Source organism: Leuresthes tenuis, unplaced genomic scaffold (genome assembly GCF_036924035.1).
Source record: "Leuresthes tenuis unplaced genomic scaffold, fLeuTen1.0.hap1 SCAF_8, whole genome shotgun sequence".
NCBI lineage: Eukaryota > Metazoa > Chordata > Actinopteri > Atheriniformes > Atherinopsidae > Leuresthes > Leuresthes tenuis.
Genome location: NW_027325362.1, coordinates 17855256 through 17869079, shown reverse-complemented (window position 1 = coordinate 17869079; position 13824 = coordinate 17855256). Strand labels below are relative to the sequence as shown.

The window sequence follows — 13824 nt, the reverse complement described above, 5'->3', positions numbered from 1 at the left end:
TTGATCTAGTTCAGGTTCAGGTGTCTTAATGTATTTATTTATTTTTTAAAAATATTTTACAGATTCCCAGCAGGCTTTCATGTGGGATTAAGCGAGGAATGACCTCTACCTATCTATCAATGTTTGTTGGGTCTCGCATTGATGGTTGGGCTTCTGAGAGGTTCTCCTTTCCACACACTGGATCTTGATAATACTGACCATTGGGTTCTTTGCTACTTGTCAAGGTTCCTTAGCCCTGATTTTTTTTTGTTTGTTTTTTCGGTTGGGCATATATATTTAGAAAGTCTGTTGCATTAAAAAAATGATGTAGGCTACTGGGTTTTAGGGCACTAAAGTTTATGTTGCCTTTTTCCTGCATCAGTTTTAACACAATCCTGTCCCGAAGGTGTACAGACAATTCTTTTGACCTTGTTTGTTGGTGTCATGGCTGTTGAATCTGAAACACTACAACACTAAAACAGCATTCACTGTCAGCAATGGGTGTATCTGGATTATTTGGCCGCAAGATGTAAGTTTGTCTGCTTGTTGCTTGTGCGCGCCTATTGATGATGCCCAAATTTCCCATGACCTTGAACGCAGCACTGCTATGCTCTGTGTCCCGTTGGAGAACAGTCTGTGAACTCGGGAGGGGACGCGCTACGCTGTGAAAAACTCCAGGATTTACACCCTGCCATTTTGAGCAAAACCGGCCGACGTTGGGAGTTCAGACGTGTCCGTCATGACCTGAATTAAAGGGCAACTATTGCGAATTTGTGAGTATTTGCTACGTTCGGTTAAACTCGGGTCTGTTTTAGAGAACTGTGATACTTCAGATGTTGCAAGAAAAAAACCAAAACAAAACCACTGAAATGGTTACGGTCTGTTTGTGGACGTAGACTCGGTGTGTTGTCAGTTTTGGCTCCGTTGTGAGTGAGTGGCGCATGTTGAGCTCTGTGCAGGGTCGAGTACAATAAAAAAAAGCAGTGCAGAGCGACAACTTTACTCTTGAGTTTAAAGCGTCAGAACAAAAGAGCTGAAGTGACCCCGGGAGTGGGCCTCTCTGTCCGGGACTTGGGCCTCTATAGCGGATGACAACGTGCTGGTTCTGTTTTCTTTTTCCAGTCCGAGTTGCTGTGGGCGAGGGAAAAAGAAAAGAAAAGTTGTTTACCACCGGTAACTCGTGTGTTTGTCTGCCATTTCCAACCCCCCTAGCTGCGTGTAACAGTAGCGCAGCCGCGTACCCAGTTGCGTAGTGAAAGGGACAAACAGGCGTTTATTGGAAGTGTTTGGTTTATTTAATCCTGGGTTTAGTTGGGAACTTACAAAAAGACATTTATATTCAAACGTGAGACTGGGTATCTTTGTTGAACAGTAGCCACATAACAATTAATGGTAAATCCTTGTGTGTCATTAAGGAAAACACAGAATATTTTCAAGTGTGTTTTTCTCTTCTGTTTCTGTAGTTGTTTTTACTCCCTGGGAGCACATATTATTGTGTAAATACATGTTTAGAAAGCTGGAGATGAGTCAACTGGCTCAGTTATCAACATCAGCCAACATTGAGCAACTGCTAATGAACACTTTTTTGCCAACAAATTGTTTTATTTTTTCCAGCAAATGATCACTCCTCGCATTAGTTAAGAACTCACACATGACACATTCCTGGAGTAGGTGTCTACTGTGGCAGGAAATGCTGGGATTGAAGTGTGTAACTAACCCCAAACCCGGTGCAGTGGCTGTGAGGGGCACGCCAAAGGCGGCGGTGTCCACACTTTCTGCTCTGCTCTGTTTGACAGGAGCTTTGCACATGGCCAGTGATGCCCCCCCCCCCCCCCCCGGACATGGGTCATCACCTTTTCAATGCTGCTCCTGATTGCAAGGTCATTGTGGTCCGGGGGCGGTACTTGCTTCCCAAATGAAAGAGGATAGGGTGTTATTTAGTTTATTTTTGCGTTTACACAGAGAAAACAGCCCTCTCCAACAGTGTGTGTGAGAACTGGGAATATACAGACGATCCAACAGGAACTTGTCTCTCTCTCTCTCTCTCTCTCTTTTTCTAAAATCAGGAAGCATCTGTCTGCCCAGTTGAAGTTCAACTTAATTTTCCCCTTTAAATTGAGCAGTTTTGCTCAGAAACCACAGGAGTTTCCCCTCGCTCATCACTTGTCACCGGACCGGTTCCTATCTCTGCGAGACAGTCTTGTTGCTGTTCCCCATCTGTGGCGTCCAACTTCCCATGACACTCAGGACTGCACCACGTGGCCTGTCAACAGCCTTGGTGGCGTCTGACAGCTGAGCAAATGTGCTGCTGTGGAAACCTGCATTAAAGGGTCGTTTTAATACAGCGCAGTTCGACGCTAGATCGGCTTTGAGTGCCGGCAGTTGTGCTCGCTTGGAAGTTTTCATATCTTCATGTTTTGAACATTCTTGCCGTATAGTGATGGTCAGTAATGACGAACACGAGAAGGATCAGACAAAACTGTGCTCTGAACCGCTCAGATGGCTGATGGTTTGAGATTTCCTCCCAAGTTTGAAAACGGCCATCGCGACCGAAATTGAGTCGGAGTTGTAAACAGATAACAGATGAAACGTGCGTTTATCTGCAGGCTTTGTAAGGTTAATGATTGACAAATCAGAATTCAGGGCCTTTTATAGAGTCTGCTGCATCATTGAAATGTGATTAAAAAGCTGACAGTGCGATAATATTTGCTGCAAGTTTACACAAATAGGGCAAGCTGGTATTTCCTGTGTGCAAAGCTGCTTGTCCCCAAGGAATGTGTGGAATGTATTCTTTTGTCCTCTGTAGATTTAGCAGCGTCTCATTTCTGCGCGGCCTGTGAGAGAATCCAGAAAGAGACAGCAGGCTGGAAATGGGACTGTCAGTCACCCCACTAACTCCACATGACCGTCCCGTCCTTCTGCTTGAGTCCAAGCTTATGGATATTTGTGCTTCTACTTGTGGAAATGTGTGCAGGCCATAACAAAAGGCCCTCATTAGGAGGATGTTCTCCAGTGTTTGACTGTACAGTTGTCAGTCCGCTGCCATGTTTATTTAGAAAGACAGAAACTTTCCACTGGCTGTGTCCTTCATGCGAGTCTTGGCTGTGATTTTGAAGGGAGGGAGGCTGTAATTGCAGCTCTCTGCCCTTTTTTTTTTTTTTACGAGGAAATGAAGCCTCAGCAAGTTTGTAAGTGGCTTCTCTGTGGCCTCTGAGCTTGATGTTCCTCACATCAGAGCAGCCAGCTCATCAAGAGACAGACTGTGATTGAGTTGTCGGGAAATTAACTGTAAGACTGTATGAGGATTGCAGCGTGTTTGCTCTCCGACTGCTGCTGCTGTCAAATTAGCCACACGATTTGATTCCTATATGTTCCACGAGGTTGTTCTAATTCATCTGCTAGCAGCGCCGTGCACATTAAATCCGTGTTGTTGTTCCTTTTTCCCCATGCTTCATGCTGTACCAGCTGCTGTCCCACATTACAGCCGTTCCTCACAGTTGGCTTCCTGCCGTTTAATGAGACTGGATCCTTGCTGCCGTGGCTAATTTCTCATTCGCTTTTTAAAAAAAATTTTTTTAAGGCAAGCTCATCATGAAATATTTAGTTTGTGCTTGTATCAAGGCAAAGTAAGTGAGTTCCATGAGCAAAACCCGTGAGCTTTTCAGATGCCTCCTCTGTGTTTCGAAATGCTCCCTCGGTCCAAGTGGATCAGATACGAAAGCCGCATGAAGAGCTTTCCACAAGTGTTTTCTTTAGGCTGAAGTTTTCTTTTCAAAATGAGAGACGGCTTTGAAAAATTGCTAATCTAAATGAACAATTAAGGAAGGGAAACGACATCCCATCTGCCACCTCTCAAATGTGACAAAGTAGCACTTTGCTGTCTTGTAATAAATCACTGCGAGGTAGTACAAAGATAAGAATCTGACTGTCCCACGAGTCCTCTATCACCATCGCTTCACTTTTTCCTCCTATAACTGTGATGGAATGACCTGCAAGATCTTTCAGTTAATAAACGTCTGTGTGAAGGATTATCTTAACGCTAAAAGGAAATGACAAATGCTCCAATCTGAGGTTTGTCTGAGGGATCATCTGCAGCTGCTTCACTGACTCGACCCGCAGAGCTCGCGTCAGCTTTTACCTCAGCCTCAGTTAATTATAGTGTTAACAGAAATGAACTTGCTCCATCTTCGCAGACTCGTTAAGCTTTAATAGAATACCTTTAGGAAAAATGATTTATTTCTATCCTCCAGAGCTCTCTTTTCTGCTGACATTGTAAGTGGAGCTATATGCGCTTTTAAATGAAAACTGATCCGTTCAAGAGTCAAAAAGTGTTTTATTTTGTTTGTTTTTCTTCCAGAGGACAAAGGCCTCTCGACTGGGGGACAGATAATCCAGGAGCTGTTGTTTTGAACTCGTCAGTGATGTGTTCCACGAAGCATTCGAACTGGGTCACGTTCGATGATGACAGCACGCCGCTCTCGCCGCCTGAAAAACCCTTACAGTCACCAGGTGTTGTCAAAGCCTCAGTGCCACGTCCCAATGGTCTGAAGTTAGTGCCTCCTCCAATCAAAGATACTTCCTGGGGCTTCAGGAGTTCCCTGGAGTCCCCTCAAAGCCACTCAGGTTCTAGTGGTAAATCATGTAGCACACCTTTTTCCACTCCTGTGAGGGGAAATCCTCACCGCGCCTCCTCCTTTAATTCCAAATCGTGGGAACAGAAGGCCTTTCTCCGGAGTTTCTCCAGCCCGCCAGTCACCTCTGTTCCCTCTCCCGCATCAGAGACCCTGAATCGCACATCAGACGGACCAAGCCCTTTCCCTTCTTTCCAGGGAAACTCAGGACACTTTAACCCCTTTTGGGACGATTCTCGAAACAGCGCAGATGTGGACAGCTCCTCCTCGGACTCAGACACAGACAGCAGCCTACCACGCTTCTTTATTCGGACCAAAGATGGCAGCGAGCCTCCACGTGACCAACTCCAGAACTCCTTCTCTTACGTTGGCAGCAAGATGGAAGACCTACGAGTCGGGATGGGCCACGAAGCAGAGACACAGAACAATGGGGAGAAGCGGCTAAGCTGCAGAAATGAGGTTTTGAGCGAGGATTCATCTCAGTTCGTTCCACGGGGCCTGTTTCGTAGCGAGAAGAGAGACGGCTGGTCTGTCATGCTCAGGATTCCTGAAAAAAAGAACCTCATGTCCTCCCGACAGTGGGGGCCCATCTATCTCCGCTTGTTGCCAGGAGGTGTGCTGCAGATGTACTATGAGAAAGGCCTGGAGAAGCCGTTCAAGGAGTTCCAGCTTCTCCCTCAGTGTCGGCTCTCGGATCTCAAGGTGGAAAGTTACACAGAGCCCCGAAAAGTCCTCACGGTCAAGGTGGAACATTTCTCCTACACCGAAAAGAAACGCTATCACCCAAAGCTGGAGGTTAGTCACGAGGCAGAGGTAGAGCAGTTGCTCAAGTTTGGCTCCACCGTGCACGATGACATGGAGGACCTGGTTGTCTCCATGGAGGAGGAGATCTTCAAACTGCCCGTGCCCCACCTGCAGAGGCGGCACTACGAGGAGCAGGAGCTGTCCTTGCAGATCACCGATCACATCTGGATACAACTGGATAAGTCGGGGGAAGTCATAGAGCGGACAGCCTTCACCCAGATCCACTGTCTCGCTTTTCTGAATGGACAGGGAGACTGTTTTCTTGCCCTTAATGATCTCGGTTTGCTTCAATTTGACTCCAGTTACGAGTCTGAGGAGAGCAGTGAACTCTGGATGGAGATTGCCGACTGCCATTTTCACAAATGTGTGAATGAGACGGAGTTTCAGAGGTCCCGGCTCATGAAGTTCTCCCCTCCGGACGCGTGCAGAGTGGAGCTAATGCGGTACAAAACGGCAGTCTTGGGTTGCACAGAAATTCCCTTCTCAATCAAAGCTGTTGTCACGGTTCAAGGTGCCTACGTGGAGCTCCAGGCCTTCCTCAACATGTCAGCCACCTTCCTGTCCTCCCTCAGGGTATCCGACACGCACTACCCACTGTGTGAGAATGTAGTGATCCGCGTGCCAGTCCCAGGCGACTGGGTCAAAGTGACTCAGACGGTGGCCTTGCTGCGGCAGAGGTCACTGAAGGCCCGAATGAACAGGAACGCCTGCCTGGGCTCCATCAGCACAGCAGATTCCCAGCCCGTTATGCAGGTGTCGATCGGCACTGTCAAGTACGAGAACGTCTACTCGGCCGTCGTGTGGAGGATTGACAGACTGCCGGCCAAGAACACAGGTAGCACTTCTGCAGGAGGCGAATAGTTGGCCCTCTATCACAGTAGAAAAGTTTATATTGTTTTTCATGCTGTGCACCTCACTGCACACGACACCACACATCATTTTCTGAGTAGCCCCTTGGCTTTAACTGCATGTTTGCCACTTACTGCGGAGTAACACCCTTAACTACAAGGGACCTTTGTTTGCTCCTTTCGCAGCGGTGGATCATCCACATTCGTTCTCCTGCAAACTGGAGCTGGGATCTGATCAGGAGATCCCAAGTGACTGGTACCCCTTTGTCACCATGGAATGTGAAATTATGGGCGCAGTTGTATCACAGACCAGGGTGAAGTCTCTTGGCACCGTGAACGACATCCAGCCGCAGAAACACGTGACCAGTTGGACACGCTATCATTGCCAGGTGAGACAGGTGCGGCGACGCCCTGCTCGGTGCACGCGCCACACATAAAGTCGGTGGAGATGTGTTGGTGCAGCTGAACTCATTCTGTCTTGTTGTTTTTTTTTTAGGTGGAAGTGGAGAAGAAATGGATTGAGACAGAGTCACAGAGGCAGTCTGGTTGTATGACACAGTGACGGTAAAGTGAGCTCTGAAGAGGACGTCGTCCTGTTGGTCCGGGATATTTTCCAAAATCTTAAACCTTTAAAAGGGAAGGAAAGCAATAAACAGAAAAGTGACTGATGAGGGACTTTTTGCTATTTTTTTTTTTTTTTTTTGCTCTCAAATTCATTTAATTTCACATAACCTGGTTGTATTTTCTTATGGAGGTTAACAAATTTTGTATCCTTAAACTGAGACTGAATACCTTTTTAGATCTAATAAACCGTTTTAACAGTCTTTTCGCCCTAGCACTTTACCTCTAATAGATTTCTTAATTGTAAGATCCCAATTTATACTACTGTGTTTATAAGCCTGCGTTTGCATCGCCTGCACTGTCCTCCAGACTGATCGACAGCCTTAATAAATGCATGCCAAATTTGTCGTGTAAGATAAACAACTGAAGTGGTGAAACGTTTTGGGATGAGCTCGATACCAACCGATGTTTGGGGTCAGACCCTTTTTGTTGTCCAGCAAAGTTTAAAATAAGCACCGTCAGACAGATGAGTTTAAATAGGATTTGGCATTTCTTACAAAATTTTGGGAAATCAGATTTTTTTGTGTGTCCTGTGAATATCGATGCTTTGAAGATTATATATATATATATATATATAATTAAAAAAAAAAGGGCATTTGCAAAATAAAGCAAACTGGTGCAATTTCAAATGAACTTGACTGCAACCTCTGGAGCAGCTTTGAATGCAGCTGTTTATAAATTCATTAGGACTGAATTTCACTGTGCAACACTGGGTGCTGATGTGGTGTAAAGTGGCTTTACTTCTGTTGCTCATCCCGGACTGACCTTTGACCTTTTGAAACAAGGCTGTATTGTGGAGGACTGTAATATTATTTAAACAAATCAAATCTTTATTATAAGAGCTTTCTGCCTTTCTGGGTATGGGAATAAGTGGGTTGGAAAGGAAATGATAAAAATGGTGAAGGGCTTCAGTCATAACTTTTGTGTATGAGGTACCTGGCTTGAGCTGGATATGATGTACATCGAGAGTAAAAAAAAAAAGAAGAAAGAATTTAAACCGTGTCTTTGTAGTTCTTTATAGGTGTTCGTAATGCTGGAGTGGAGGATTCTGTTCTCTGCTCTGTGCTCACGCTTGCTTCGAGATGAACCACGAACAAATGTCTGTAGAAAAGCTGCTTTAAACAAATAAACAGCTTTGGAGAGAGACTGAGACATCCAGTAGTGCTTAGCTTTATAAAGGTGGGTTGCACCGAGGAACAGAGGAGTAAATATTTGACCTCAACCTGAATTTGTCCATGTGTTAGAATGTGTTAGAAACTACACAGGCAGCAGTACGAAAAGGCTAAATGTTTAAACTCCCATCCTGTCACTGGCTCTGATGGAGAAATATCCAAAACATTAGATTCTGCTGCACTGCTTAACTTAAAGTTATCACACGCTAAATTGACTATTATATTGTATTTTGTATTTCTAGTGTAAGTATGAGCTTCCAAAATAAGCAAAAGATAGATGGCAAAGTGTGGTTGCTGTAGTGTATATTTTTTATCTCTTTGTTTCTTCATAATTCAAGTCTCTCAGTCCTGACTTCAGAGCGGCTTTGCACTGTGAGATGAAGTGGTGGCGCCAGTAAGCTGCAGGTTCACGTTGCTGCCTTCAGCCACAGCGCGCTCTGCCTCTTCAGAGGAAGAGTCGACCTGCAGCGCTGAAAGAGTGCCTGCATCATCAAGCGGGCGCACGGAGGAGGCAGGGCTTGTGGCTCCCGCCGCCGTGAATCTATTGACCGCAAAGTTTAAAATGTGCAAAAATGTTGCGAAAGGCAGAAATGTTCTGCTTAATTTGTGGGCCAGAAAGTGGTACTGAGCTCCCCAAAATAGACAAAAAGCAAAGTCTGGTTGCCTTTGAACTTTCTGTTCGAAAGGAATCGAAGAAGCTGGACCCTGAAAGGCTCATAAGCTGGAAAAATATATATCGACATCCGCTCTTCACCATCAGGAAACTTGGTATGTTTATGTGTTCATTATCTGTGTTTGCCTTTGCTGCCATTTGGTATTTGAGGTCCTATTAGAGGGTGGCCTGCAGTCACTATATATATATATATATTTTTTTTTTAAATATATATATATATAGACTCAAAATGAGACAAAACAAAAAGAGAATGTAATATGGCCACAGACTGAAGATAATCTGCATGGTTTGTGGTTGTTTTGTTGCCTGGGTGCCTTTAATCTTTTGTTTGGACCTCGTTGGGGGGGCCTTTTACACATCTCTGCCCTCGGCACATTCTTTCCTGATCCGCTCATGGCCTCAGCCTTGGTCACGCCTCTTTGCAGAGCTGATAATGATTACTGTCACCTGTGTGCACCTTTGGGAAAAACAGTGACGTTATCGCCGTGAATGACCTGCGTTATGTTTGCTAACTGACAGAACTCTGCTTCCATTACACGGCAGTCTGAAACATGCTGACCAACACAGGCCCAGTGGTAAGCAACAAAACTGCTGTGAACTCAACAGAGCTGCTTATTCTGAGAGCACCAATAAGCTACTTCAACGCACTCATTTGCCCGTGGCGTTTTGCTTTTAACAGTGAGGCCATCAAAGCCTTTATTTCTTGATGCTTTTGTTTTGTTTTGTTTTGTTTTTTCTGAAGCTGACCACATTGGTTTTATATTTCTAAAATGATAAACACATTTTTCACAGCACTGAGAACTTGCAAAAGCTGGTAAAAGCTAACTTTGTGTTGATTCTGAAAGCACACACACACACACACACACACACACACACACTCTCTCGATTCTGTGAATCTCAAACAGTACAACAGGTTCTGACTTGCAGTTCTTGTAAACAACTGCAGGCTAAACTCTACTTGTCCATAATTGATGATGTGATTGACAGTATGAAGGAGCTCTTCTTAGATGAAGGGCTTGAAGACCGGGTCCTGGACGATTTAAGGCATGTAAGTAACTTTTTTTACAAACCCTGAATACAATTTTCAGCTTGACTTAAATTGGCAGTCGCAGCAAAGTTAGACCATCGAGTGGGAAGTACACACCACTCTGAAATGTTTTCTGCTGTGCAGCTGTGGGAGTCAAAGGTGATGCAGTCAAAAGCAATGGAGGACTTCAGGAAGAACGATATCAACTCCTCCAACTTTGTGCTGCAGCTCCCTGCCAACTATGGACAGACTGATCAGGAACTCAATGGTAACCAAATGTTGCAGAAAGCCATACTCATTATCAACACCCTCAGACTTAAGGGTTCAGGTAGATGGACGTTTTAGCTTGTTTTGTGGGACTCCAGTCCCCTGTCAGTAATGGTTCAAAGAAGGTTTTCTGAAGTGATTCAGAGAGATTGCGTGTTTCACCCACTTTGCTCTGATTTCTGCTTTCAGCTTCGGCTGTGATTCGTGCAAGTCGGAGTATTCACAGCTTACCAGTTAAGGCAAGTATCATTCAGATGTACAGTGCTTCTCCTCTCTGCCATGGTGCTTCACATGAGGAGCATACATGAGTGAAGGAGAAGAAACATTTCAACAAGACTATTTATTGGATATAGCAATTTCCGTGGAGTTTATGCAATGAGAAGAAGGTGTGGCCTATCTGTTTATTACCTCATATGAAAGTATATATTATTAGCTGGCAACATTTCTGCAGAATTAACCTTTAGATAATCTTTGTGTACATAATGCCACATCACATTCAAATACCTAATAATAATACTAGTAATGCACACTCATTCACCTAAGAGGGTTATCATTAGTCCCTTATTCCTTTTAGGGTTAAGGTTGATTAACATTTGGTTGAGCGAGACCCTCCCATGTGTTAAACAATCCAGTTGATCCTGAGGAAACGGTTAACTGTACATGTTTTATATAAAACATTCAGGTAATCAATGAATGAATGAGTGACTCTAGGATGTCTGCATGTGTGTAGGTTTCTTTCTTAATAGGATGTTTGAATTTTCAGGGTTTTTTTTAGTTTTTTTTTTAATGAAAACCATCACACACCCACCCACCTCCACAGGCGCTTTAACATTTGTTAAAAGCGTCTGATAGAATGTCATAACATGCACATTTAAGAAGTTAATAGCGCACTAGAAATGCAGTCCAGTTACATACTGTCACACAAGACTCCCAGTGTGTAGGTGGTGAGCCTAATTTTCTTTTAGTTTACTCTGCAGAACTACTGTCTGATATGCTAAATTCCATTTTTCCTGTGACACTATGCTGAATTGCAGAATACTTCAGAGACACTGGCTACTTTTTCCCTCCCTGCTTCGTTAGCATACCCTGTGCAGATTCCAGCAGGTGTCACTCTACAAACAGCCTCTGGTATGCAACAACTTCAACCCTTGTTGTACAAAATCTGTTTGTATTTCTAGCCAGAACTAGCTGCTAGAAATAACATGTCACTCTTCTGTTTCCCTGAGGTCAACTTTACAAAGTCAATGTTCCTGTGGTGGTTACTCAGGCCCCAGCTGGCCACCGGCCTGCATCCCATCCCACACACAGAGTCGCTGAATGGAGGGAAGCGCCTGCCCCTCAGCCAGCTGTGGTTCTACCAAAGCCTCTTCCTCCGTATGAGTCAGAGCAGTCCTGTCTTCCAGCATCCACCATCATACATCCAAGGACCAGTCTACCCCCGAGTCAGGAGAGCAGCCTTCCCCTGACCTCCACAGAGCCAGAGCTCACACGGGGAGAAAAAGAGCCATGTCCACAACCTGAACCCGTGAACGCTGGCATGACTATCTCACCTTGCAGTCAGTTATTAGACTTCCAGATCAGCAAAGAGGAGGCTGTGGCGACGACGGCACAGAGCAGAGACATTGATGATATTCTGAAACAAGTGATCGAGGAGGAGAGAGAGAAGGCAGAAAGAGCGAGGAATCTCGCTGCTGGGAACATGGACAGTCAGTCTGGAGCTGATCTTGGGGTAAGTTTGAAAATATTTTGTCCCACCCAGAAAACACGTTCAGGAAATATTTTTATATATATTATTTTTTCATATTATTGGACTCAAAATAAATGTATCTTATGAACATATCCAACATTTAATTCTTTGTCAGGAATTTTTTTGCAGACAATGCCTTTCTAAAATCTGGAAAGAAAGGATTACCTTCTTTATGTTATACTTTGTTACACCCTAATGTCGACTGTCTTCAGTGGCTGCTTATTTGTGGGCCTTTCTACCTTTTTAGAAAGTGAAATTGGATTGAGGTCATTGGACTAAATCAGCTATCTTTGCCTTAAGAAACTCTTCCATCACCTTAACCGCATGTTTCTGGTCATTATCCATTTGTACTTGGAGGCATTGTCCTATCAGCATCATTTGTTTGAATCGGAGCAGAGCCTCTGTATGCATCAGAGTTCATCCTGCTGCCTCTGCGCTCTCATCATCAATAAACTCTGGTGACCCAGTTCCACTGGCAGCCATGCATGTCGATGCTACAACACCATCTGCATGACGTTTGACATGAGGACGTCAGACATGTGGTCTGCGCTGGATCATGAGTCTGTCCTTTCTCTCTCCGTGACCTTATAATCACAACAGTCTTGCCTTCATGTGTCCAGAACTGTGCAGGATTTAATCAAGTTTAACCTTTAGCTTATCTTGAGGGAAATCATTTATTTCTATCAGACAAAAAAAGAAAAAAAGTAATTTAGTTATTTTCCAACTTGTTTTCAATCTCTAAGGCCCTTTGATGCACTGTTCAACAGTTTCCTTCTTTGTAATGTATCACATTGCTGATTTGGCTACCTCCTCCTGATTTTTAAAATTTTTTAAAAAAAAATTTAAATTTTATTTCTTACACAATGAAAGCAAATCTGATCATGTAACTTCGAATCAGTCACATGTCCGTTTACTTTTGAGCTTGTGGAGAATGAAAAGATCATGTAAAAACACGACTGAAACGGGACTCGCATTCAGATGTCCAGTGCTGTTCTCATTGCATTAATGTGAAATCTCTTTGCCATTTCTACTAAGCTGGACTTGGACTACAGCTACAGCGAGCTGTCAGACATTGTTCAGCTGGATGGTCCCGCAGACAATTCTGACCACGAGGAGGAAGAGGAGGTTCCCCTGGAAGAGAACGACTTCCTAGGTTTAATTAACGCAGAGGCCATAAAAGCCCTGCAGGAGGAGAATGCCACCAGTGACAGCAACAGCATCTCCTCCAGCAGCGGCGACGAGGCAGCCAATGAACTTGCGATTGTAGAGGAGGTAAGAAAGAGGTCTTTATATACATTTTCATGAGTCATTGTTTGTTTCCACTTCCAGAAATGAACCATGATCCACAAGACCCTGTGCTCAGTGGTATGTTTTATTCATTTGATTCCCGCAATGCACTGTGTTGATTAGGACCCTCTGAATTCAGGTGACGATGTCGTTGAGCAAGACATCCCAGACCTTTTTGACACAGACAACGTAATTGTGTGCCAATATGACAAAGTAAGAACGCTTTTGCCTCATTCGCTCCCCTAATAAGATCCATTGCCCAAAATGATTGTTAAATATTGTGTTTCACCATTTTGCAGATTCACCGCAGCAAGAATCGCTGGAAGTTTCATCTGAAAGATGGGGTGATGTGCTATGAAGGCAGGGACTACGTGTTCTCCAAAGCTGTTGGGGAAGCAGAGTGGTAATGAGCTTTAGTCCTCTTGAACAGATAGGTCGCTGAATTTTATTTATTTTTTTTCCCCTCATGTAATAATTGGAGCAAAACTGCTTGTCATAGCCAATTACTTTGTTTCAGACAAACATGAATTTATGTTTTGATATGCTGATAAGTTGTCTTCATTATTAGAGCAGATCAATGTTTTCTTGTGTCATTAAGTCTTGCCTAACATGTTAGATTTTCATGCATGTTTTGCCTTTAATTATGCTTCAAACGCACTAAACTGCACTGTTGTGCTAAATTCAGAGGCAACGCCTGAGTAACCTTTGTGTCTTTATAGCTACTTGAGTTCCTTTGTTTCCTTTTCATTACAGAGACGGAACCATTGC

General features: G+C 44.1%; 1 protein-coding gene across 1 annotated transcript; it reads left to right on the top strand.

Moving 5' to 3' along the window:
- The first annotated feature begins 600 nt into the window (after positions 1-600).
- On the top strand, positions 601-13482 carry ston1 (stonin 1). The gene is made up of 10 exons (XM_072391623.1): positions 601-752; positions 4337-6249; positions 6449-6651; positions 6759-6820; positions 9656-9776; positions 9900-10023; positions 11249-11751; positions 12805-13041; positions 13180-13269; positions 13356-13482. The coding sequence occupies exons 2-10, from the start codon at positions 4401-4403 to the stop codon at positions 13461-13463; spliced, it is 3297 nt and encodes a 1098-aa protein (XP_072247724.1). The 5' UTR covers positions 601-752; positions 4337-4400; the 3' UTR covers positions 13464-13482.
- Positions 13483-13824: the final 342 nt, after the last annotated feature.